Raw genomic sequence first — 26762 nt, 5'->3', positions numbered from 1 at the left:
ACAGATGACTATGTTTGAGCAATTGTGTTTTTTTTTTCTTCATACACTTAGGTGCTTCTTGCTTACATTCCTGGTTTCAATTAGACAGATTGTCATAATTAACAACTTCTATTTCGACATGTCTTACAGATGTAAGTGGAAATTGTGAAACAAATTTTAAAACGCCTGCTGATGACTGTGCGACAGCACACAACCGGAGAGAAGCCGCTGAAAGTCTGACCTGCTTTACAATATTTTTTGAATGCCTTTGCAGCTCGTGGTGTTGACTTTGGAAACCTCACGGAGGCTTGGCTGCTGCAGGCCAGGAAACATCACTAGCACTAGGGCCATGTGGGACTTCTCCTTTAAAAGAAAAAAAAAGTTTGAGTTTTTTCTCAGCCCATTGTAAGCAATCAGGCAAATAGAAGCTTGCTGTTGTGCAGTGAACAGGCACTTCTTTCAAGAAGGCGGAGAGCAATGCTTACTCTACTGGAGGAAGAGCCAGTAGACCGGCAAGAAGTCAGGACATATTCTCGCTGCACCAGCAGACGGTTACACCAACAGTGGGTCTTCTGAAGCCAACTCGTACTCCACTGGATGCGATTGCCTCTGAATGCAAATTCAAGCTCCTCCAATTGCTGGCAAGCAAAGAGCAACAGATGCACTCAACCACAGGCTTACTTCGCAACCCTGTCTCAACACGCACACCAAAGCTGTGCCCACGGGAAGAGGATACACATGTTTTATTGACAGAACCGCAAGTGGCTTGAACCCGTGGCTGACTGGATTTATTTCTTTAAACCATTCCACCTTTCTTTTTCTCTCTCTCTCTTTCTCTCTTGGGGCGAACTCTTGAATCGCTTGAGCCAATATGATGTCTGTTGCTGTGGTATGTGTGATGTTTTTTCTCGTGGGCTCAGGGGAGGCTCAGGTTGCTTCACAAACTCAGGGGCAAAGCCAGAGACAGGGTCAAGAGCAGGACAGTTCCGCTACCCCTTGGAGACAGGTGATACAGTGGGAAAACAACGGACAGGTGTTCAGCCTGGTGAACAGTGGAGCTGAGTACGTTCCTGCCGGGGCCGGAGGTCAAGAAAGAGCTACCAGGGTCATTTTGTCAGATCCCCGTCCTTCACGCAGACGTCAGGGAGGCAATCTCCGTAGGCAGGCTCCACCGAGGGGGTCCTCCGAAACAGTTCGTGGGCAGGCAAGGCATCCTTTCGGTTTTGGACAAGTGCCTGACAACTGGAGGCAAACCACAGGCAGCACAGGAACCAGCCAGTTCCACAGTTCCTCGAGCAGTCAGCGCCGTCCATCGTCGTCGTCGGCTTTTTCCTCGTCTTCATATAACATACCATCCTACCCACAATACCCATTTCCCCAACAGCCTCCCTTCCAGCCTTTTGACGGCGGTTTTCCAGACGCTCCCGTCAGAAACTACGAGCCACCTTTCCAGCCTGTTCCAGGCGCCGGATACAGCGGAGGAACATTTGGGACTGGACAAGGGTTTGCTGCAGGTGGATTTGGAGGAGGTCTGGGCTCAGTGTTCCCCGGTTCTCCATCTGAATTCCCCGAAAACGGTTACTATTATTACCAGTCGTACGGCTACGGACCCAATCCAGTGGTACCCGCAAGTGCCCCCCAGCCACCTTTTGCAGATGGTCTGGATCACAGGTACACCCACAGCCTTTTCAATGAGGAGTCTGCCCCTGCCAACCCAATCCCTGATGCCAACCAAGCGCTTCCTGTTGTGGTGGATAGACCAGGAGCTGCTGGGCAAACCGCAGTCCGAAGCCCACAATATGAGCAGTTTCCTCCCTATGGAAGACCCCAGCCTCCGTTCTCGCAGCCTTTTCCTCAAGGCAGAACCTCTCCAAACTCTGCCCTGGAGAACTCTGGTACCAACGTTGGCAATGTGTATCGGGGAACCCAAAGAGGTACGTTACGACTTGGTTAGTGAATTACAAACCACAACACCACAAATAACACAAGTTATTTTGTAAGTGTAGTTGGGCATGATTAATAGAGAGCTGAAGTTCATGACTCATTTGCGTTTTTGTGAAATCCTGAAGCGTTTTGTTTTACATTTTAAAAAGAAACAAGGTTCACGTCATCTCTTACAGATTTGCTGAAGGTATTTCTGTCTCAAAGGAGGAAAGATGAAACGCTTCTCATCTGATCTCAGTTGTTGCTGTGCATACTAATATGAAATATGCCGAATCCGCAGGGGAGTAGGAATGCCTACCACACCCACCTTCACCCCTGCCAGCGCGCAGTCGCATTTTTGTTTTCTGATATTCTTGTTTTTAATTTTTGTCAGCAATCTGATGTAATCAAAATGAAACAGCTGTTTGAAAGTAAAGCCACTTCTTTTTTCTCTTTTGTTCAATTGCAAATAAAGTGAAGCTGATCCGAAGTTCATTTTCCCCTGCCAGTGAAGTTATTGAAACCAGGTGTTGCGCAAAAGCCTGTGAACATGTAGCAAGCAGACACAAAAACCACTTTGTTTTTGGAGGGGAGGGGGGAGCACGGAGTTACAAGGAAATCGACTGGTTCTTGAGGCATTTCGATTCTGCTAACGGCTGCAGTGACCTCATAAGTGGGCTAGTGTCAAGGGGTGTTGGTGGCTGACTTCTGGGCAGGAGAGAGGAGAACGAGGGAGGGAGAAGCGGTTCTACCCCAATCCCTGAAAGGAGGGAGAGTGGAAAGTCCCTGTAACACATGGGGTCCATTTCTTTGGCTACAGGAAATCAAATAAATATTTAGTCAGAGTACTTGGGGGAGAAAAATGAGAAGTGTGGAAGCATGTAGCCTGCTGTCCCAAAATGTTTATTGAACAAAGCAGACGCTTTCTGTGGCTCTCCAAGCAACTGATTTAGATTCCTTTTAATGAGCAGGATGAAGACGTTTCTCTTGTCACTGGTGCAGATTACCACACAAGGAAAGATTAGAGATCAGAAAACAACAACAACCAAATCACGGGTGCCTGAGCTCTGAGTGCCGGAGGCTGCCCATGCACCGAGTGGAGAGCAGATTCTCGAGCTCGCTGATGCAGGTTTATCATTTTTGTTTCTCGCTACAACCTGTTGTCCTGCACAGCAGCCGCTCTGGTGTGCCGTGCTCTTCCCGACCATGGTTCATTAGACGCTTTGGAGCTGTGAGCCATTTCTAGCATGGAGCACAAAAAAGTCATCATGTGCATAAATGCCTTGGCGCTCTCAGTAATCACAGCAATATAGATTCTGCTGTTTTAAATAAAGATAAATAAAAACGATGTACTGTTAGGCCAGAGAAAGCTGGTGTTACCAGGATCCCTGTGAATCCCAGAATCTCCATAACATTGCTGTTTGGACACCACTGTATACCCTAACAAAGCTGAAACAATTATTAAAATACCACTGGCATTACTCTGTTCCCTTCAGGTGTACTGAGGATAACATTTGGTGTCAGTTAAATCCAAACAAAGTAAATGTCATGTAGGGGACGTTTCTAAAGAGGAGCTCAATGATTGGAAACTAAAGAAGTCAAACTGCAAGCTGCAGTGTACAACAGCGAGCGAGGAATAGAGTCTTTAATTTCCCTCTGAGGTCAGTGTCAATTACAAAATCAGATTATGTAATTGGATTAGTTTAGTGACCAAGCTAACTACCACTAGCAGTGCATCCTAAAAACAATGTCTTTCTCAGATTTGTACTGTACCGATGTGTAGCTACGTGTTTGCCAAGTGAGGTTTTAGGGAGCTTTGTCTAAGCCAGTGTTTCTCAACCCTGGTCCTCACCGCCTCCCTGCTCTGCATGTTTTAGATGTGCCTCTATTCCAGAACAGCTGATTCAAATGATTGCATGACCATCAAGTACTGGAGAAGCCTGTTAATCACCCAGAGATACAATTCAGGTGTGTGGCAGAAGGGAAATACCTAAAACATGCAGGACAGGGGGGCGGTGAAGACCAGGGCTGAGAAACACTGGTCTAAATGATATACCGTTAGAATTAAAATTGGTTTAGCTTTTTTACTCTACTTTAATTTTTGAATAAAATTTCTCTCATTTCCAACTTCAAGGAAACTTGCTGCCAATTTTCCAAATTGAAACCTAGGAGATTTCAAACTCACGTGATTAAACAGCAGTCTTTAATTAATCATAGGTCATATCCTGGCTAGCACCATGTCATCAGTCAATGGATTTAACGTTGACCTTTCACTCTAAATAAAATCCTCCCCATCTCAGTCAATCTTGACTGAGATGACCTGAGAAATGGTCACAAGCTCAAAATCTGTCCTGTGAAACTACCACTAGCCCTTACCTGAAGGGGGAAAATAAATGGTAATGAGAGAAATTCAAATGTGTATTATTTACTACCATCTAACAGGATGTAGCAAAAAAACGGAGAACCCTTGTTCTTCCTTTATCTCATATAAGCCAGAAACCCTGCCCAGACTTCTTTTCTCTGTGCCCTACTTGGAGAGTAAGAGGGAGTTGTCGCTTACAGTTGAGGGCTGATCAGCTTTGGCTTCTTGATACAGTTTAAGCGCCTAGAAAAGACCCACTTTCACATTTCAAAAGATTAGAGGGCAGAGAACAAAGCCGTTTAAAGGAGAGGAGAAAAAAAACGAAGTTGGACTGAGAGTGATGCTTGGAAAGCTCAGTCTTTCACACTGGTTTACAGTGTTTACATGGTCTGCTCCAGGAAGCCTCCCGCTGCCCTACATGTCAGCCTCAGATAGACATGTCAGATTGGCAGTTTGCACAGACCCTGCAGAGGGCAAAGGCTGCACTGAAAGTTGCAGCTAAGGTAGGAAGACTCACGTAGGTGTGAAGTGCCAGGCAAGTGTAGCAGGAAGTTTGCTTTCTGGTTCTTTCGGCTTGCTTCTGTTAAGCAGATGGAATGGAAACCGAGCAAAATTTTTGAGATGGTTTGAACAAGTTCACATCAGACTATGTCTGGCCTTCGTAAGTTAAACAGAAAAGTTTGATAAGCCTTGACAGAGATCAAGTTGGCATTGGCCTTTTTAGGTAATGCTGCAGGCGTACAGACCTTTTCTCTGACAAGGCGTCTTTTTTAAAACCTGCGACTGTATTGCTCAGGCACGGGCAGGTTTCCACAGTCAACATACTAGCTCCTATGGTTTAAAGCTATTTTAATGAGATGCCAGAGAAAATAGTGGTGCAACTAGATTTTTTTTTGTTTCAGTTTTATGGAGCATAGAGTACCAGCACTCTCTGTCTTCCACCTGTTAAAAGAAAGTTGAGCTTGTCTAATTTTCAGTGTCTCCAGTGAGACCAAAATTGGATAATAATGGTATGGAAACTTGCTCTTAATAAGGTCAACATCTTTTTTTGTTGTTTTTGTTACTGGCTGTGGACTGGCTACTGCAGCAGGCAGCCTGACCAACTAATATCAGTTTGTTTTAATTGCATTACTCTATAAAAAACAGAGAATCAATATTACCAATTATCACCAATGTTAGTGACGTTTACCCAAAATGTATACTTTAGTATGGATCCCAATAAAGATAATAACACTTACACGGCATGAATAGAAATATTACACCAGTGACCTACAAACCCATTCAGTACATTACTTTTTTTTAAGTATATTTATTTTAGTGATGTATTTCACCAAGTGAATCATAATATATAGATGGAACTTTTAGTTCCAGTAATTATAATGATTTTCTTCTCACAATTAATAAAGATTATAAAGATAATAAAGATTATATTATTAACATCAGACCACAAGAAATATATTTTATACAGAAATATGGGCTTTATGAAAAAGTTTAATACCTGCTGAAAGGTTGTTTGGTTTTGAATAAAAGCAACTCAATAATGGTATGCTTTTCTTTGTAAATACAGTGTGGTTTTTCCATTGAGAAGAAATTACCCCTCGTAATAACGAGCTACATGTTGTAAACCAGATGAAAGCGAAGCTGAGAATGAGTTTATTATAAACCTTTTTTTGGTGCAGTGATTCTGCAACCACAGACCTGAATGAAGCGCTTGTGGCCTCTCTCGCTCTCTCAATCAACAACTCTTATCTAGTGGCTTGAACTGAAAAAAAAAAACTAAACACCACCTCTTATTAGAAAGTGATGATAAAATTCTGAATAGCAGCATAATTAGTGTCTGAGTCTCCCTGATGTGACCCAGACTTGAACTGTGGGTCCTGTTGCTCAGTTTTTGGGTTTTTGCCCCTCACATCCTCAGTCGGCGCCAACATATTTCACAGATCACAGAAGATAATGACCAACATGCTAACAAGCACTCCGACGGTGCTGACCTTTGAATCGCTTCGGATATACCTGGAATGATAACAGCAGCCCCACGAGTAAATTTGGCAGGTTAAATAACGTCACCATTTTTAAGACCTAATTAACTCTTTCTGGATTATGCAGTAGCTTTAACAAACATTGGAGCATTGTGTTAAAGTGTTGAATATGTGGCTATGAAAAATTTGCTTTTTCTCCCCCGCCCCCATCGTTTCAGGTTTACCTGACCTGGTTCCGGATCCGAACTATGTCCAGGCTTCAACATACATCCAAAGAGCCCACATGTACTCCCTCCGCTGTGCTGCAGAGGAAAAATGCTTGTCGAGGTAAAGCGAAGTCTGCATGAGTGTCAAATGATAGACTGCACATTAACTTGAAAGAAATTTGTTAACATGATTTCTAGACATGCTGTGTTTCCACGCCTGATAGTTCGGTAGACTCTGTTCGATTGAGGAGCAAAAGTTTATAATTTGTGATATTTTCAAACGGTGTGGTTCACTTTCATACTGTGCTGTGTTAAATGAATGAAAATGCTTTTAAAAAAAACTGTTCACCTCGCCTGTGGTAGCGCTGCAACAATAACCACAGAAGGAAACATCCCCAAAACCGGTTGTAGGATTTTTCTTTTGCTTTTGTAAAAAACAAAAAAAGAATCACTGCTCTCATAAAATTGTGTTTGCCGCTTTAAAAGGGAGTTCCTGTGAGACACATGCAAAATTGCCCAAATAGCCAGAATGCTGAATATTATGCCAGAATTGATTGCATCTTCCAGAAGCGTTCAAAGGGGCTCGTCCGGGGTCTCTCGCACCCTAATCATACCCCTAAATCAGTTAAAATTTTCACGAAAGTAAAATGTTTGTTTTTGTGGCGCTTCTGTTGTTTTGAAGGGATATGTAAACTTTACCATAGCGACCAGAGTCGGTGCGTTTGGGTAGTGGTCGAGAGGAGATGAGTAGAGCTTGTGAGTATTAAGTCTGGTTTAGACGGAAAGATTTAAGAATTGTCGGCCGATTCTCCAAACCTCTGTGACCACAGAGCTGATAAAAGTACAACATGTTCGATCGGTTCGTGTCTCCAAGGCAGGAGCAACTCAAACAGATTCCAGTCACGAACATCGCGATTCCAGAGGATAATCCAGTAAAATCCCCAACATAGCGAGAATTCATAATAACCAAACACGGCTGACGATGTAGAAGCAATAGTGATAGTTTAAAGAGTCATTTTAAGAGATAAAAGATGTAACGAAAAGAAAAGGCGGTGGATAAAAGACAACGAGAGCAGCCGCTCTATTTACTACACTATGATTTGGAGGTGAATATGTTTTTTCATAGTTAACATTTTTAACTGAATAAACATAATAATGACCTTTAGATTTAATAATAAACATTTCCACATATCATCTCCGATGTCCATCGGACTCTCAGTTGCGCGATTTGTCAGTTGTTTGGGATTCCCCTCTGTTCTTACGTCACCGCGCTTTCTGATTGGTTACCTGTCACATTCAACTGGTCGTATTCTCATTCCAAGTAAGGGAAAAAACCCCAGACTGCATAAAAGGGCCAAGACAACCCAAATTGGGCATATTCAGTATTTAGTGGGAACACCAACATGCAGAAGCCTTATCTGACTGTTCATCCCCCCCCTTCCCCGCTCTCCCCCCGGGCCGCAACAAAATTTCCAAGTCTTGACCGGTCCGCGGTAATAAAAAGGTTGGGGACCACTGATTTAGCACATGCTAGTAGCAGACATGAAGGATAAGCACTTTTACAGTTACAGTTACCATTCGGAGACTACCGTAATCAGTTCTGTTAAATCTAATCTTGGTAACTTTTTGTTTTTCAACCGTAATAAATGTGACATTTAATTGACCTGTTATGACTCAAATGTTAGCTGTCCGCTCCCCTCTGCTGCTGCTGCATCGTTGTGGAAAACCTGGAGCGGCAGAGATATCTGCGGCTAATATGTGTATGTTTACTGGTTTTAAAAAAAAAAACTTTGGGGTTGTGGCTTATAGTCCAGTGCGGCTCATAGTTGGGAAAATACAGACTATAATCCTTCCCTGGATTTTTTCTGTCAAGAACCCAGAGAATGTTATTTGATTGTGCTTTCTGGAAAACAATACATTTTTACATTTAGGCACTATTACAATCGTCACACTTTTTCTGTTACAAACTGACTCCGGCCCCCCAGCAGAGATTGGAAAAGTTATGTGACCCTCACAGGAAAAAGTTTGGGGACCCCTGCCCTAAATCAACAAACTTCTTGTAATTGCATTTCACCACTAGGAGGTGCTCTTGAACCAGTTGGCTTGATGAGAAAAGCATGTGTGCCGACCAATCTGCGACAGGAATGTCCTGCTGTCACACACTTACAGATTGCTAGCAGATGGAGGCTCGTTGGTCTGGGGGGTGTTAGCTTCTCACTTTGGGTGCGAGAAGTCCAGGGTTCAAATCCCGGACGAGCCGCAACTGAATGATTTAAGGGAATTGCTTCTTCAATTGCAGTTTTAGTAAATTGTTCTCAAATGTAAAAGGCTATATGTTTGCCAAATGGTGGTGTGATTGGGTGAGGAGGCGAACTGAACCACAGCCATCTCAGTTGCAAAAAAAATTGCAAAATATCGAATAATAAAATATCTTAGTCAAACACTAGTTTTAAATTTAACGTCATAATTTCTGGCGGTCTTCTACAAAACCCCTGTTTGGTTGCCAGTTGTCCTGACCTCCACTTTGAAAACCATAGTTTTGAAACACAATATTAAACACAATTTAAAGAGAAACTAAACCTAAGAGCTAGGCCTGTTGCAATAAACGATAAATCAATTAATCGGACGATAAATTAAACCTATCGACCTCATTTTAATTATCGTCTTTATCGTCTCTTCCGGCCTTTTTTCTTTCTGTTGATGACGCTGAATGAAAAAGGCTCAGCTCCGGTGCTCTCCACTGACCCTCCCTTCCTCATTTTCTTAGTCTAATGTCCAGCGCACATTACATGAGTTGTCAGCCCATTTTCAAACCCTGAGACACACCTTAGCCGACAGAAATCCTAGGTATAACGGTTTATCGTGCTGTGTGGTGTCCAGCCACATGGGCACAAAATAATGGCTACAAGTCCAGTCAACTAATCTTAAAATCAGGCATTAATCAATGCTTTACTAGAATCTACCTGTGATGCATGTAGCTAGAGTCAGCGTAAAGTCCTGACTGAATGAAAATCACTATAACCTATTTATGTAATGTTAACGAAGAACAGCTGAAAACTTACCGGGTTTATTAACTGAGGTAGCAATTTATCTCCAACTCCTCTCCTTGTCATTTCTATATTCTTTGCACGAAATGTTGAATAAACATTAATGTTGTTTCCACAAATCCTCTCCAATGTCCGCTGGTCTTCGGGTTTCGCCGTTTCAGCTGTTTGGGATTCTGCTCCGTAATTTCCCCTCAGAAAGCGGAGGAGGAGAATCCGCGCTTTCTGATTGGCTACCTGTCACATTCAGCGTTAAGCTCCCAGTCAGGGAAAACCCCTGATTTAGATAGGAGCAGCCACGATGATCCACCATAACACACCACACACTGCAGGATGATCGGTTAGATCGGCCAACGATCTAAGATTTTCATAAAGAGAAAATAGAGGCAAAAAATGGTGTAGTGTGAACTATTACATCAGGTGGTCGGATGTGCCTGTTTTCTCTATATAAATCTAGTGATTACTGAAGGGCAATATAGTATACAGACTTCATAATCTGCACTCTTTTGGTTGAATGCAGTATTTATATCCACTTTGGCTTTATGTTGTTTAGTTTTTATTCAAGTACGTTTTTTGTTAATGGAGACTGAGAATCCATTTTATTTTTGTTTTTGGTTGTTTTGTTTAGTTAGTTTATCAGTTTCAGTGTTATGTGTTCTTTTGAAAATAAAGTGTATCTATCAGGAAATTGCATGTATTATTAGTCATTTCCATTAAATCTGTGTCAAAAGGTTTTGAAACAACATTATCGTTTAATCGCAATAATTTTTTAGACAATTAATCGTCCAGAAAAAATTGTTATCGTGACAGGCCTACTAAGAGCACAACATCAGTAAACTAAGTCCTTATTTTTTAGGGATGAAGGTTTGATGTCTGGGTTGGTGAAAAGCCTCCTCTGAGCCCCAGGCCCCACTGCTGAAATGAAATGTGTTGTCCCTCTGGGTGTTCACTTTGCCCTCTTCCCATCAGAACACACCCATCCCTCAAAGCCCTGTATATCCTCTCTGAGTTTACTGCAATCACCCACAGATGGGCTTTTGTAATTTGCCATCCACTCCAATGTCAACAACAGTCACAAGATGAATGGCTTACATCTTCAGTGGTTGTGAACTGAAGGTTATGCCTCCTTTTTCTCACAAAAAACCAGTGTGTACAACAGAATATGTATCTTGTTTTGTTTTGTGTTTATCACATTGAAATGGTGTGTTTGAAGAGACTGTTATAATCTGCAGGATAAATTATTTAGTAGATATACTTCTGGCTCGTAGTTTTCCAGTTCTGCCTCTGTAGGTTCCTAAATAATGAAGCCATAAGCTTGACGCTCTCCGTACTTCCCCTTCGGTCCACTTGATAACGAAAACGACAATAAACCAGACTGGGTCCTCTTGATAAAAGTTAACGATACAAATGTTACTTTTCCACAAAAATAATAGAGTAAACTAAAGGTCTTGAGAGAGAGAGAGAGAGAGAGAGAGAGAGAGGTAAAAAAAACTGTGTGGCTCCACTCCAACTGCCCAACTAAGTCTCCCTAGCCACACCCTCAAAACCTTAACTCCAATCACCTATGCAAATTTACAAGAAGACCTTAGTAATCCAATATAACAGATTAGTATGAAATAGAGATACAATTTGTAATTATTTTTCTCCAAATAAACAAGTTACCATAAGAAATATAAACATAATTTATACTAAATATCTGAATGAACTAAAATTCAATTTAGGCTTCTACAGCCTCTTTTTTTTTTTTTTTTTTTTTACTTCCGCTGTTTTACTTATGAGAAACAGACACGCAGGCATTCCTCTCGCAAGAAGTTGGACATGCTCCCTTATCTGATTTCTTTCCCTCCATGCTTGTCTCCATCCTATAGCTCTGCCTACCGCCCTGAGACCACTGACTATGACGTTAGGGTCCTGCTCCGATTTCCGCAGAGGGTGAAGAACAAAGGCACAGCTGACTTCATGCCCAACAGGCCTCGTCATACCTGGGAATGGCACAGCTGTCACCAGTAAGTCTGCAATGTACTTCCCATGTAGTCAGCTACATGTACGCAGTAGTGTAGAACTGTTCACCAGATTATGACATTTTTGGTAAAATTATGTCATTATTTCACTTCAAAAAATACAATCAATTAGTGTGTCTGATGTTCAGTTGTGGTTTCTAGTTAATTGTAACTCTGCTGAATTATAATTATCTTTAGTGGTTCAAGCAAATGCATTTTCATTGAATTACTCACTACTTTTGTTTTTATATCATCTTGACCTGCTACCGACTTTTCCAGCAGGTAGTTTCTCTCGATGCGTTCTGTTTTGTCAATTAGCGTCACGTGGAACAGCTTCTGTTAATGATCTGTGAACTTCTGTATTGATTACCGTCAGAAGTAAAATTGGCATTGCTATTCCTTTTTACAGTTTTATTTTACTGTCTGTGAACAGTAAAATAAGGTATGTATGTTTAAAGTACAAACCCACATCCACCATCGCATTAAGAACTGGTTCTATCCAGGTCAAAACATTATTTCCCAGTTAGCATATAATTTATGTCAGCTTTAGCACCCCGGCCTTTGCGAACATATTTAAGTATTTTTTTATTACTATTTCACTCCAGTTCTTCTCCCTCATATATATTTTATTATGGCCACATTCCAAAAGGGTACTGCTAATAAACTTTACTTAACAAGGTGGTTCACGATTATGATTTGTAAATCAAACTAGCTTCTCTGCAAACTGTGGCCAAAGTGCGTTCCTCGAGCCGGTTTCAGGAATTCCTACCAGCGCAGCTGAACTTCACATCAACTTTATCAGAGTGACTATAATTCAGAACACATGTGGACTCAAGATGTCTGAACGCTCAAGTCAAATCAAAAGGTATTTTAGTTTTACTTTAATAGTGTGCACCTCTGCAGCTGCATCCATGTTACTGGAGCCTTTTGGATACTCTACATATGTCCTTCTGGCAGCCTTGTCTGCTTTTAGTTGAATCTTACATGAAAACATAGATTTTTTTTTCTTTCACGTCTCGAAACCTAAAGTTGGACAGTGAAAACAACCAGGGCTCTCGGTTTTATAAACTTCACTGCAAATCCGCGCCCTAAGCTAACCTAACCAAAACACTCGCATTTAGGCATTCTGGCCACAGAAGACGCACATTTTCCCCCCACATTATACAAATTGCGGGACGACTTTTATCTCGTGTCCAAACAAATCACCCTCTAAAGCCGAATCCAGGCTCTCTTTTCCTGTTCTCATCTCGGAGGAATGTTGAGTGGCCGATAGGAAGTCGGCAATGTTGTCGCTGCCTGACAGCAGTCTGACATGTACGCAGCGGTTCCCAGGAGACGGATAAACCGAGCCAATCACTCCACTGCCTGTGCGATCAGAATCACGATTCAATACTTTTCTTCCTGTCAATTCATCACAACAGGCCAGGAGGCCACCAAAGTACGGTGGTGTGGATGTGGGTTTCTGGGACAGTGTTTGGTTACAAAGAAATCTCTTTTCAGGGGGAGAAATGCACTAGCCCAGATTCTTACAATAAATTTTACTGCCCTACATTTTTGTCAAATAAGCCGTGTTGCTTTTCCCTGCGTTCACCCCAATCTTCTGCACTGGAGTAACAAAAGCAGGGAAGTGAAGCGGCGCTCTCCTGAGAATTGAGGCCTTTGAAATGTTGGGAATTGTGATTTTTTTAATAAATTTTTTTAAACCACCAATGACAAACATTTTCACATACTGCATATGGCCCGTTTGAGTAAGAACGGAAAGCATGGGCAGTTTTTATTCATGTACGTTTTCTTCTCTTTTTTTTTTAAGTTGCAAAAACACTTCCTGAATCCTACACTTTATCTGATTCGCTCTCTTATGAAAGCAGTCTCGTGTTTGTTCAGGTTCTGGGACGTGTGTCCCGCTCGCGCATTTCTGATCGCAAATGTCAGGACGCCGTGAAACAGTTCTCTAAGCAACATGTTATTGTTGCCTGTGTTTTATGCGGCCCTGAACAAAACAAAAGACATTAAAAGTCCTGCTGTATTTGGTGCGACACGAGTTGAAAAATGCCTTTGGGCCATAAAAACGGAGTGGAATTTTTTTTGCTTTTGTACATTACGTTTACGAGGCGTTCTTTGAAATCCTGTGTGTCCTGCCAGCTCTACATTCTCAGCAGGTTACATAGGCAGTGAGGGGATCCAGGATTCCAAGGAAGCTGGGGACACATCCAGGCAGCTTATCGTCTTGCACCTCCGGCTTTCCAACCTGCTTTCTGTTTCTGTCTCTCATTTTGCCCTATAAATGACAACATATGTTATAAACAATAAACTCAAGGCAGCCTTTGAGAGGTAGTTTCCGGAACAATGATTGTACTTTAACCTCTTAGGTTTTACATACACACACGTTTTGAATGACTGCATGCCACATGTTTCTCATTATGTCCAGAGTCTCATAAAAGCAAAGCACTCGTACATTTTAACATTAATGTGATTTTATGTTCCTCACCAGCACAAAGCAGAGTATAATTGTGAAGTGGCAGGAAAATAACACAAGGTTTCCAAATGATTACAAATAAAAATCTGAACATTGTGATGGATATTTGTTCAGCCGTCCTCAGTCAATAATTTGAGGACCGTTGTTGTAGTAAAGTCTTTTAACCCTTGTGTTAGAAATGGGGTCCAACCGACCCCACACCTATGTCACTTGTATCAGTTGCCTCAGTTCTCGCACGCACAAGGGTTAAGTGCACTTCTGCCAGATTTCCCACCAGACTGTCTGGAGAGTCAGATCTTTGATAATCATCATTTGCAAAATTTCTGAAGCTCTGTCAGATTTAGTGGAGAATGTCTGGTAACATATATTTTCAGGCCCAGCCACAAATTCTCAGCTCAATTCAAGTGTTAAACATAATTGGGTCACTTTAGAAAACATGCCTCCATATAAATTCTTCCTTGGCAGCTCTAGGTCAGTAGCTCTATGGTTGATGTTGTTGTTCCACTGGTAGGTCGAAGGTCAATCTCCCTTTCTCCCTCCAAGCCTGTTTCAGCCATATATTTAACTTTATCCATCTTCTCATCAGCTCTTACCAGCTTTCTTGTCCTTGCGATAGAAAAGCATACTCACAGCATGATTCTGCCACCACTGGTTTCCGCTGTGAGGATGGTGTGTATTGTTTTGTTTTACACCAAACGTAGAGTTCTGCATGTTCACCAAACGGTTTGATTTTGGTCCAGTAGGAGCAAAAGGTCTGCAATTTGTACCAAACTGCAAATGAGACCACAGAGTTAAGTGGATGACTAATACTTACCCTGCCATAAAATTCTGTCTCTCCAACGTTACCTTGGACATTTCGACTGATTTTGTGAGGAATATTCTCTCTCCCAGGCCTGCAGGGTTGGGTGAACAGTCATGTGCTGGTAGGTTTGTGAGGCTGTTTCTGTTTTTGAGTGAAGAACTGAACAGTTTTCTCTAATTACAGCTATTTGCTACGGAGCCCCTTAGGGGAAATGGGGAAAAATGTTTCTTTTGCATTCCCTCTCAATATGCTTACTGTAATGTTTGCTGGTCTATTTTGTATACAGTCACACATGTCAATTTAAAATGTCAAATGTATACATATTTAAAAAGCCTCAGTAAAAACATGTTTATTAACGTTTTGGTGCAAAAAACCTGATTGAAAATCAATTTATTCACTGCATGTTTATATCTGTTTGTGTGTAGGGTTGAGATGGATGGAACTGCACATGAAAACATATCTTTAAACCATTCAGAGCAGCACAACAGAGACACAATCAAAACTGTCAGATGACTTTGCTATCCTGTGATAATAACTCAGAAATAGTCCAAATAGTTTATGTTATTTTCTTCTTTCCTGCTTACGGAAAGTTTCCGTTTATATCATATGTTTGTTGGTGCGTTTCTATGCTAAAAGAAAGATTACAAACTTCAGATATTTCACAACAAGATTTTAACATACATGGAAAAACCTCACAAGAACCTTATGTAATAGCAGAAAGTACGATGGCCACCGTAAGAAAGGCTTACAGCATTCAATTATCCCGCATGAACTGGTCAGTACATTATTGCGAGGTAATGCAAAAGAAAAAAAAAAATCCCCATGTCCTCTAGGGGGCTCCGTAATTTACCTCTCAGGTAAATTTCTATACACAAACATTGCAAAATGTGAAAATGTTTAAGGCTTGGGTGCCCAATTCCTGTTTTCAAGAGCTACTATCCTACAACTTTAAGCTGCAACAATGCTCCTCAAACACCCAAATCCAATACACAAATTCCCCGACTGACAGTCATTCAGCTCTGCAGAGGCCTGGCAACAGGCCATTCATCTGATTCAGGTGTACTGAAGAAGGGATGCATCCAAAAGTTGCAGGATAGCAGCTCATACGGACTGGACTTAGGCACCCGTAAGGGCTGTGAATTCTTAAAGCACTATGAATCTTTAAAAAGACAGAATCAGGACTGTAAGCGTGTCGGCAAGAGGATAAATTACATCGACGCCCAGAACCGTGACAACACTATGGTGTTCTGTACTCCATAACATCAGACAGGTTTCTACCTGGATGTTATTTTTAGTCAGTCACCTGTCTCCTGAAACATATGAGTCCTTGAATGTCTACTTGTTCCAATAGTGGAAAGTACACACTTTCCCTTAAAAGTCAACTAACAATCTTTAATGACTTTTCCAGTAAAGCTGTTTTGAGAGTTGGGAGATGAAGTAAGGCAAAAAGGGCAATATTTTCATAGTCTGAGATTTTCTGACAACAAGAGACTGTAGGAGCTGCTTACCTCACTGACATATTTAAAGTCAGCAGCACTTAGTCATATGTATAATATGTACACAGTTACAGCATGATGGGGAAGAAAAAACACACAAAAATAGCGGTTACAGCAGAAAGTTGGACTAAATTTAAGTAATACTTAAGTCCATCCTGTGATGGCATTGAGATCAGCGTTTCTTTCATTTTCAACCATATTATTGGATTAACAGTGAAATATCTACTCAGTGTATTTTATGAAACCCCTCTTAGGAGGATCATTTGGACTGTACGTTTATTCTCAACAGCAAACACTTCAAATGCACATGTCACTACTGCAGGGCCATCGGACGCGTTTCTAGTAGCAAGGCAGCTCGTGAGAAGCATGCGGCGTTTTTAGTAACTCCCATTTAGGACGTCTTCGTTTTCTTGAATTCGTTTATGATTCGTAAGACTAGTATTCCAACATGAATACATTAGAGGGACAAAAAAAAATCCCTGTGTGTCGAATAACCATAGAATTTCTCAACTTGAAATTCTGAAAATAAACTTACTCAATGTAAACATACTGAATTCTGAAAAAACTCATGTTTTTTTATAATAAAAGGTTTTTGCTCTAGGATGAGATGGTTTTTCAGTCATATCAAAATAGATGTTTTTCACAAAATTGTAATGGAAATTTTTTTTTCGCATCACATGAGTCAACAGCTGGAGGTTACTACTGACAGAAACCATGAAGAAGACAGCAGGAATTAGTGGGATGATGGGTTGTTTTTTTTTTTTTTCGTTTTTTTTGTTTGAGCATCACACAGAGCATAAAAAGTTGTGTATCATTTGAACCTGTTGAATCCATAGGTTTTCTGTAAAATCGCCAACCGGCGATTACAATTTCCCCAAAACGCTGTAGCCACTCCCAGGTATTCGGTGTTTGTCTGAATAAGATGCCAACATCTCCTCTGATGGCTGATAAATGTACACTAGCACCATGGCTGAATTCTGAATATATATCAGTAGCTGTTTATATAACATTGCTGCTAGGATTTTTAATGACTTATTGCGTAAACAAGCTTATTCTCGCATGATTTTCATTTAATTTCTCATTTAATGGAAACACCAAAATTGCAAAATTGTGGTTTTTGGACATTAGCAGAAAACAAAGGTTCGCGCACATTTGTAATGGAAATGCAGCTGGTGTTTTGCATAAAGTTGCCAGTAGCAACAAATAAAAGTAGAACTTTCCTCTTCCCTGCTGAATTATGTTGCTGTCACTCCCTGCGAAAACGCACACTCGCAACCGAGCGGCGTAATTATGAGCACAGCAGGCTTGTAAAAGTGAAAAGTAACCTGGGGGTCACTTTGATACTTGGGAGAGCACCAACACACACAGCAGTTAACACCTCAGATGATTTCAAATGGACCAGCTCATTGACTCCATCTCTCACCAAGAGTGACTCCATGATTCATGCTACGGTTCAGCCGAGAGTCGATCAGTGGCCTTGTGTATCCAGGCTTGCCTAAGCTCCTACAGCTGCGCAAACACGCATCAACAAACAAACACAGGCGGCGACGCGCGCGCTCAGACCCTGCCCCACACACACACATATTTGCCGAGGCAAACAAAGATGTGTGTGCGTGCTCTCGGAAGCGGCGACGCACGCAAATTCCCACACACAGACGGCTCTGATCTCGCCAACTGGTACAAGCTAATTAACTAAAAATGTATCCACTGCTAAGGTGGCGACGCCTTGCTTCGGCTATGCTTTAATAAAAGCATTAATTAATATCCATTATCCGCTGATCAGTCATGATGATGTGCTGCCAAGGTGCAGCGTTGCTCATGAAGACGTTCCGTTCTGAGGTCAACAGTTTCAATACACACAACATAAATCTATTACAACCCCAAGTTGCACTGTGAGCTGCGTGTGTTTTATTGAAGGTAACCATCATTACAAGTGTGTATTTAAAAAGTACTAAACAGTTTGGAGTTTTTATATTTGATGCACGTGACAGCGTGACTTGTTGAGAAGATGAGTGGCTGGTTGAACAGTAAGTCGAACATTACATCTATGATATCAATATATGTTTTGGTCTTTTCAGTCTGTTACAAAGGCTCAATAGAAAGAAATTATAAAGACACTAGTGTAGAGTTTCTAAATATTCTAACACATCCACACTGTGACAGGAACCTGAAAGTGAGAGAGAGAAGGAAATACACCAGGTTTGAACCCATGATCCTTCCTGTTCATTCACCCTCACGTGTTTTGAACTGTGTCGCTCCGATGCTCATTTTGACAGACATTACCACAGCATGGACGAGTTCAGCCATTACGATTTGCTGGAGGTCGGTACGGGCCGCAAGGTGGCAGAGGGACACAAGGCCAGCTTTTGCCTGGAGGACACCACCTGTGACTTTGGTCACCTGAAGCGCTACGCCTGCACTTCTCACACTCAGGTAATGTCACAAACAAAAGCAGAATAATCAGCTGAAAAAGGGCCCTCTGTGACTACAAATCTGCAGTTATATGTCTGTATTTTTTATTTTTTTATTTTTTGCTGGAACAAACATACCCTTCAAAATTTTGACTATTTTATTCAATTGGGCGAGAGACTGGGTACGTCCCGAATAGCTCGCCGCTCCATCGTCACAGGGCAACATAACAGACAACCACGCATACAAACACTCACAGCGCAGCTCACAGAGACCAGTTAGCCCAGCAGTCATGTCCCTGGACTCCTCCCGTTAAGGTGGACGACCTCGTCTTGGTAGTTTTGTAGTTGTGCCATATTCTCATATATTCAGATGACGGAGTGAGACATCCAAAGCTTGGGATATACTGAGATGAAATTACACACAGGGTGAACTCTAGTTACAAATTCTAGCGAACAAAAAAAAACATAACAAATGATTGGATATTATTTTAGGGATAGTAGCTAGTCACCATTAGCTACTAATGGTGACTAGTAGCTAATGGTGACTAGTAAATGTGTGTGTGAATGAGTGAATGAAGTGTGAAGCACTTTGAGGCTGATAGAAGTACAGGTCATATCAGGGTAAATAGGGGCTCAATACAAATACACACCAAGCCTTTTATATATGTTTTTGTTGGTTTTTGCGGTTGGTTAATCCAATGAAATCAGTATCAAATCCATTGAACTTTTGTGCTTGCAACATGAGAAACGTGGGAGACCTTCACTGGGTAGGAATAATTTAGCGAGGCCCTGCGTTTGACCTCTGGAGCTCAGTCCAATCAGTATTCTTTTCAAAGCCTCTCCCCCTCCCCCTGCTGCCTCTTCAGGGTCTGAGTCCAGGCTGCTACGATACCTACAATGCTGATATTGACTGCCAGTGGATCGATATCACCGACATCAAGCCTGGAAACTACATACTAAAGGTGAGAGTCTAGAGAGAGCTGGGTGTGCAAGTTTGTAGACCTCCAGCTCGGCTGCATTTTATAGAAACGGGAGAGGGTCAGGGCCACGAAAACAAATCGATCCGATTCATAAAGTTTTCAGCTTTCAGGTGAGAGTCGCTTTTTTGTTATTTTCGGGCTGCAGTTTGCTTCCTTCCTGAATTGTTTGTCTGGTCACATTTTGTGTGCCTTGGAAAAGGAAAAACAAAAGATGGAGTTAAAATTAGTTTGAAAGCTGTACCAGGTCGTGCTTGTGCACGTGTGTTATTTGCCCCTGATTTTTGACATTATTCTGAACGACTTCACCTCCTTTCCTTTGTGCGTTTTTCTCTTTTTCTCCCCTCCAGCTTGTGGTGAACCCCAAATTCTTGGTGCTCGAGTCGGATTTCACCAACAATGTGGTGAGGTGCAACATTCACTACACCGGGCGATTCGTCACAACAAACAACTGCAAGTTAGCGCAGTGAGTAAAGCAAACTACACAGTACCTAAACGAAAACAGTAGATTTTAATCGACTCTGACTGGTAGACCTGGAGCTGCAGCTGTTCAGTCTTTCAAATCAATGTTTGTTTTTGTAAGTTAAACCAATCGAATCACTGACACTCACCTTTATAAGAGAGCAGAGACTAAATACCCTCAAACAGGAAGCCTCGTAATGTTTTGAGACACTTAAGGAACTTAATAGGTTCCTGGCTAAAATATTTGATGGTTTAATGTATTATGCTCTCATTCTCCCGTGAAGATTAACAGCCTCTCAAAGTTTGATATTTTCCCTCAGAAGGGGCTCCAAGGGTGTTGAACTTGCAAATAGCTCTATTAGAAAGTGTATCATTGCAGTAAATTACTCCCAGATCCTCTCGAAAAAAGCTTTTATAGAGGTTCAAGTACTCCAGCCAGCCTCTCTTATGTGTGCAATAAAGACGTATTTGTCAAAGCATGTCTGAAATTAGGTGAAACGCTCTAGCTCGGTTTGAACGTTAACAGCAAGAAAATGGCATCCTTTAGGCAAAAGCTTAAAGAGCTGCCACCAAAATCTGAAAATGAATTAAGAATGTGTTTTTTCCCCACCTTTACCTGCTTTTTAGTGATATATGGGCACTGACCTTGAAATTATAGGTGTGTACAAAAGACGTCAAACCAAAAGTTGAAAGTTTAGAAAAGTATCAGAAATATATACGGTATGTCTTTTAAATATGACCTCGGATATGTGTATGAAGGCCAAGACTAAAAATATACAAAAAATACACAACATAAAACGAAATTCTAACCTTTTCAGATAGGTTTGAGAATCTAAACAAATCTAAATAAACACTTTCTGTAACTGTAAAAACTCACAACGTTATCTCATATTCTGACTTTTTTCATCATATTTTCTCATTTTTCCAATGTATTTTTTTAGTCACAATACTGATCCTTTTTCAATGTACAAGTAAAATTGATCAATTTTGATTTATTTATTTTTTTATATACGGCAAAAAAAAGGCTAAAAAAAGTATCACAATTTTTTATTAGAAAATCTTGATCAAATCATTTTTTTTGTAGAAGGATTTGTCTTAAAGAAAACAAACATTTTAAAAAAACATTCCTGAATGGAGTTTAATCCAAAGGTTGGCTGTAATTTCACCTATTTGTATCAAGTAGGATTATCCGTACTTCAGATTTACAGTGATTTAATTTAAAAAGACAAACTGTGAACAGCAGTACAAAACAAACAACAATGGACAGCATAAAGGTTTTAAATTCTGTTTTCTTTTTCTCAAACATCCTATAAATAACAAACAAAGAGAAACTCCAAAAATGAGAATTTAAAAAAAATCACATTGTGTCAGTGTATGATGAAGAAAATTATGTGAAAGTGCAGCAGGCAGATTTTTTTTTTTCTTTTTCAAATGGCACAGAAATGTTGCACTGAGTGCTAAAACTCTAACAAAAATAAAAAAAATGTTTTCTGTTTTCCTTCGCAGGTCTTGATCCAGCAGAGGAGTTTTGCCACATTATAGTGATATTCCATTGAAATGTGAATGGAATCCATTTGTTCTTGGTTAAATCTGATTTTTTTTCTTTTTGATTTTTGATTTTTTTTTTCCATCTCTGTTTAGTTTGGTGCTTTGGGATTCCTGAGCCAACAGCAAACCAGAATTTCTCTAGTTCTAAAAACACTGAGGTTTAAACATCCCCCCTTTACCTTTTTTTTTTTTTTTTTTGCATAATGCATCTCACACGTTGGCATCCCAATGACGCGCCAGCGGCTCACGCAGCCCCGCATTTCGTGCTAAGAGCGCTCCGCTTTTATGTGCTTCAAATGACAGCGTTACCAGCCTGGCTCGGCTCCGTGGCGGCTCACATCACTGACTCCTAAAAGCCGTGTTTACTGTATTTCCAAGCAGTTGAGGCTCATTTCAGCGACAATCTAACAAACGAAATTAGGGAGAACGACGGTCCACATTCATCCGTGCTTTGTGGCAACACACAGAAATGTCCAGTGATTCAGAAGAGCTGTAATTTGTCAGTTTGTGTTTGTCTTTCTCTCTTAACCACCTTGGCAGACCAGCATGGGATCCTGTGATTTTTCTTTTTTTTTCGGCCACATCCTGTTAAATGTGTTGACAGTGAGAAGAAGACAGCAGGTCTAATTTGCATGTGTTAACATCAAGACATACCATTCGTTAACAGGCCGCGGAAAGCCCGACTCTTCGCAAAAAAAATAATAAAAATCAAGGGAGTTGCATATCTTGGCAGAAAACGGTGCTTTAAGAAAACAAGACTTGCGGTATTTTTTTTTTTTTGCTTAATTATTATTACCCTTTTTTATTTGTACTTCACACTCCAACACTGGTCAGATGGCACATAGGTCATCTCTACCTTTTTTAAAGAACGTTTATACAGATATTCAACCAATGCATGATTTTAGTGATGGAGATCATTTTATGTAACTGATTGTAATTTGCTTATTCACTTTTATCTGTTACTGTAATTGCTCAGTTTAACTTTGGTATGTTTTTTTTTTCTCAATTGTTTAAAAAAAAAACATAAACAGAAAAGAAACCGTCGCTGCAGATACTTTGCGTATGATGCAGGCGGCGCAGCGTTGCAGAAAGCCTTCTCTTCCTACCTCTCCCTTTGCGCGAGTCGTCGTTTCCAAGACCTTCCACCCGCAGACAGTTTTAAGTTAGAAGCGCAAAACCCTACTGTGTTTGCTGAGGTAATTATCTGTAAGATATTTAAATGATTCCTGCATGAATCAACTCTAATTTGATGGCAAAACTGCATCTGAAGAGAAACTCCAACAACTGTAGGATTTGACTTTTACTAATGCTTCCGACACTTTCTGATGAAAAGCTAATCTCTATATATTAATAACGTATTGGTCAAATATGCATTGATGGGATTTTTGGTGATTTTTTATGTTAAGTTCAGAGCAGGTATACTCATTGTTACTGTAGGACTTTCATTTAGTACTGTAAATGATCAGATCTTTTGATTTGATATTTAGAAGCTTGTAAAAAAAAAAAAAAAAAAACATTTCTTGGACCTTAAATGTCACATTGTAATATGCAGAATGCTTGGAAAGGAGTGCATGTGTCACAGCTTTATGGTGCCATTTCAGAGCTGGATCTGTTGGTTAGCACAGTTCACACAAAGCTAGAAGCTATTCATGTCAAATCTTTGCTAAGACCCCCAGGTTGAAGTTTACATGTTATTACATGAATTTGTACATCCTCCGCCCCCCTTCTGGAGCCCTGAGTGGGAAAAGTGAGTGAAGCACCAATTCATACGGTTAGCTCAAGTTATTTTTTTAACATTTGAAATAACAAAGAAAGTAAACAAAAGACATGGGATTTTTTTTTTTTTTTTTTTTGTGCCGACAAATATTTACAACTGTGTTTAAAATGCCCATGCGGTAAGCAGATGTACAACCTTTAACTTAGAAAGATGTAACTTCTACTGTAACATTAATTGAAAAGGGGTCCCGACTTGCACACCGCATTTAGATCACAATTTACGTAGACAAAAGCAAATACAAACACCAAAGAGTCTGACAGAAACCCTTTTGACATGTTTTGATCCAGTGTTGCAATTTTCTAACAGTGAAATGTAAAAAAAAAAAAAAAAAAAAAACGAAAAGAAAAGCCAATAAATACGTTAATGTCTTTTTTGTGTGCTGATATTATGAAATTGTGTTGTGGTGCAGTTGTAATGGCATAAAGTGATGCGGATCAGTAGGAACATTCCTAACTTATCGTGTCACACAAAATGTATGTTCATCAAATATTAAGTATGATATCTGAAAATCAGAATGTCATTTCTGACCACTGTGTGACTACAATATGTTATGTTTTAACAAAAACTTTAATCCTTGAAGGAAGCTCATCTCTTTACCACAGGGGACTGCAATGGTAAGACACAAAGGGCGTGAAACCCCTTTCTTTGTTAGCGGACACTTGATCCAAAGTAAATATTCAGTCTGCCTTCTGGGTAATGGGTTTGCCCATGTAGGGCCTCAGCCTACATGGGCCCTAAATGGACAAACCCATGTGGGTCCACCACCATGTAGGGCCCATGTGGGCTGTGGCCATACATGGGTAAACCCATGTGGGGCTATCGTGGAACCTGCGGACAAACCCATATGGGACCCGTCTGGTCTGCCCTCCTTTTCCCCACATGGGGCCCACGTACGCATGCTGGCAGGGCTCCGTACATACTGAACGGCTTTGTTCATTTCCTCCGCTGTTATTGCTGAAAATATAGGCAGACGGCAATTCTAAAACGGCGCAGAAAGCTGTCATCATCGTTCACAACTTCCCCTCCATTCGCCTATTGGCCCGGTAGAAAATCTACCGGAGAAATCTAAGCCCTGACTGAGCTGTAAGCGACATTTGAATCGAGCGGAACTGCGTAGGAAGGCGATGTCCGGGCTACTGCATTAATAATTGTCTATAATTTGCTATTCGTTAACAAACTAAACGTATTGCTGCAGAACACTCAGAAAAACTTGAACAGAAAGTTTGATGTAGAAATATAAGTGGACATTCCATGCTAAAATGTGTGTTGGAAAGCAGAATTACAAAAACAAAGTTTGAAAAAGCCTCAAAAAGTAACAGCGAAGGCTTTACGGGGAATGTCTGTTAATTCTCTTAGTGGCAAAAAAAGACAAGATGAGGTTGGAGGGGTGGGAGCACACAGCGATCTGCTCTGAGGTACATTGCTCATGGCAGTTGTATTTGTGTGTATCTTACTAAATAGTTTACCTGCTAAACTGGGGACTCAGTGTAATAAGTTTCACTTGTGAAATATGGCATTTGAACAGCAGAGACATTCCTCACACAGGAATTTCCTGCCTCCCAGAGGTATTAGGACCCTTGATCTGATTGTTTTGCTCCACAGTTCTTTCTCATTTGCTATCGGCCCCAACAAAACCCCAACGCTCCCCTGCCTCCTCCCCCTTCATTTGTTTCAGGCCTCCTCTTGGTTTGAACTGTTTGTTCTGGCTGTTCACACAAAATCAACAATTTCTGCCGCTCTCTCAACAATGCTCCAACAGCGTGTACGACATGGCACTCTAGTTTGTCCTTTGCTTTGCACTGTTACTGGAAGAACAGAGTGGAAGACAAGCAGATATGATAAAGGAGAAAAGCTGAATGATGTCCTGCATGCCACGGAAATTATTTGTAAAGAAGTAAACAAAAACGCAAAAACGCTTTTTATTTTATATTCTTGCCACTACAATTCAAATGACACTTAAGAAGTTTATTTTTCTCTCTTTCAGTAATACTCCACGGACTATAGGCAGCAATGTTCAATGTTCACCAGGAGGCACTTCTACAGCCTTAGCTCTAGGTTCTTGTTAGCGGTAACGACGAGACTCACCACAGCTGCTTCTGTAATGGCTGTCAAAGCTGTAGAGCTGCACACACACACACACACACGCACACACACACACACACACACACACACACAAAGGATTTAGGCACAAACAAATATGCAATTGGGATTTTTCACCAAAAAAAAAAAAAACATGCCAGAGGATGTTTCCCCGAGTGAATCCAAAGAGTGTGAGATTCTAAGCGGAGCATATAAAAATACCCCGAGGGGTGTACAGAGCAAAACCCAACAGACATATGCTGAATCGCTGAGATATGGAATTTGCGATGTGTGCCCAACGCCAAGACGGGCATGGTGAGAAGAACGAGTTCTGACAGCCAGCAGTGGTGTGTGGTATGAGGAAGTGTCAGGGCAAGTAGTGGACAGAACCACTTAACGTGTCGTATTCCACTCTGGTTGAAGGAGTCATTTAAATCAACAAGGAAACTGCAACATTTTAAGAGAGGCATTTCCTATCTGAACTCAAAAACACGTCAAAGAAAAGATTGGCTAAACGATGAAGCATTGTTAACGTACATTTCACTGATCATTCCCTGTTTGATCCATTGTGTAGAAGTTTGGGGGAATGTCTGCAAAACATTTTTTATTCTTGTAAAGAGGAGCTGTTACAATTATTAGCAAAAGACTTCAACTTCAACTTAAAAGCTGTGAAACTTTGCAACCCGGTGGACAATTATACTCTGCAAGTTATGTTTCAAATGCAAAGCGCTATATTTTCAGCACATTTACAAAAAGAATGTATTAAAGCTGATAGTATTTAAATTGAGAGGAACAGAGATAAAAGAAAAACATCAGAACTAAACAAATGAAACAAATATGTGGAAGAATCTGCCTTAAAAAACCAAACAGAGTAGGTGAATTTTTACTTTTAAGAAAATAAAATACATGGTATCCTGTCAAGGTATAATGAAGCATGTTGATTCAGCTGAGTGTTATATCATTACAAAGATATATGTTGTTTTCTTTGTTATTAATATTTTCATGTATACACATTGCCTGTTTTGTGTATGAAGCTGTATCTACATGGATGATTGATTGATGCTTTTATTGTAGTAAACTGACTTTTGAGAAAATGGGTAGAATATATAGGCATAGTTTTTTTTTTTCCCAACTACTCATTTTCGTTCAAAACATTAGTTTATGTCTACATGTGACAAACAAACTGTAAATAAATTAAATAAATGAATAAAAATGGGAGAATATTTTCTCACAGTCATCCT

The 26762-nt window shown here is 40.6% G+C and overlaps 1 protein-coding gene across 1 annotated transcript; it reads left to right on the top strand.

Annotated features, from left to right (window-relative positions):
• The first annotated feature begins 263 nt into the window (after window positions 1–263).
• On the top strand, window positions 264–26744 carry loxl1 (lysyl oxidase-like 1). The gene is made up of 7 exons (XM_008404752.3): window positions 264–1913; window positions 6462–6570; window positions 11362–11499; window positions 18544–18700; window positions 19545–19640; window positions 20006–20121; window positions 21624–26744. Exons 1-7 carry the CDS (start codon window positions 851–853, stop codon window positions 21628–21630), a joined length of 1686 nt encoding a protein of 561 aa, XP_008402974.1. The 5' UTR covers window positions 264–850; the 3' UTR covers window positions 21631–26744.
• Window positions 26745–26762: the final 18 nt, after the last annotated feature.

The sequence above is a fragment of the Poecilia reticulata genome, chromosome 3 (assembly GCF_904066995.2).
Source record: "Poecilia reticulata chromosome 3, P_reticulata-male-v2, whole genome shotgun sequence".
In the NCBI taxonomy this organism is placed as follows: domain Eukaryota; kingdom Metazoa; phylum Chordata; class Actinopteri; order Cyprinodontiformes; family Poeciliidae; genus Poecilia; species Poecilia reticulata.
Note: the sequence above shows the minus strand (reverse complement) of the source record. Positions and strands in the feature narration are given on the sequence as shown.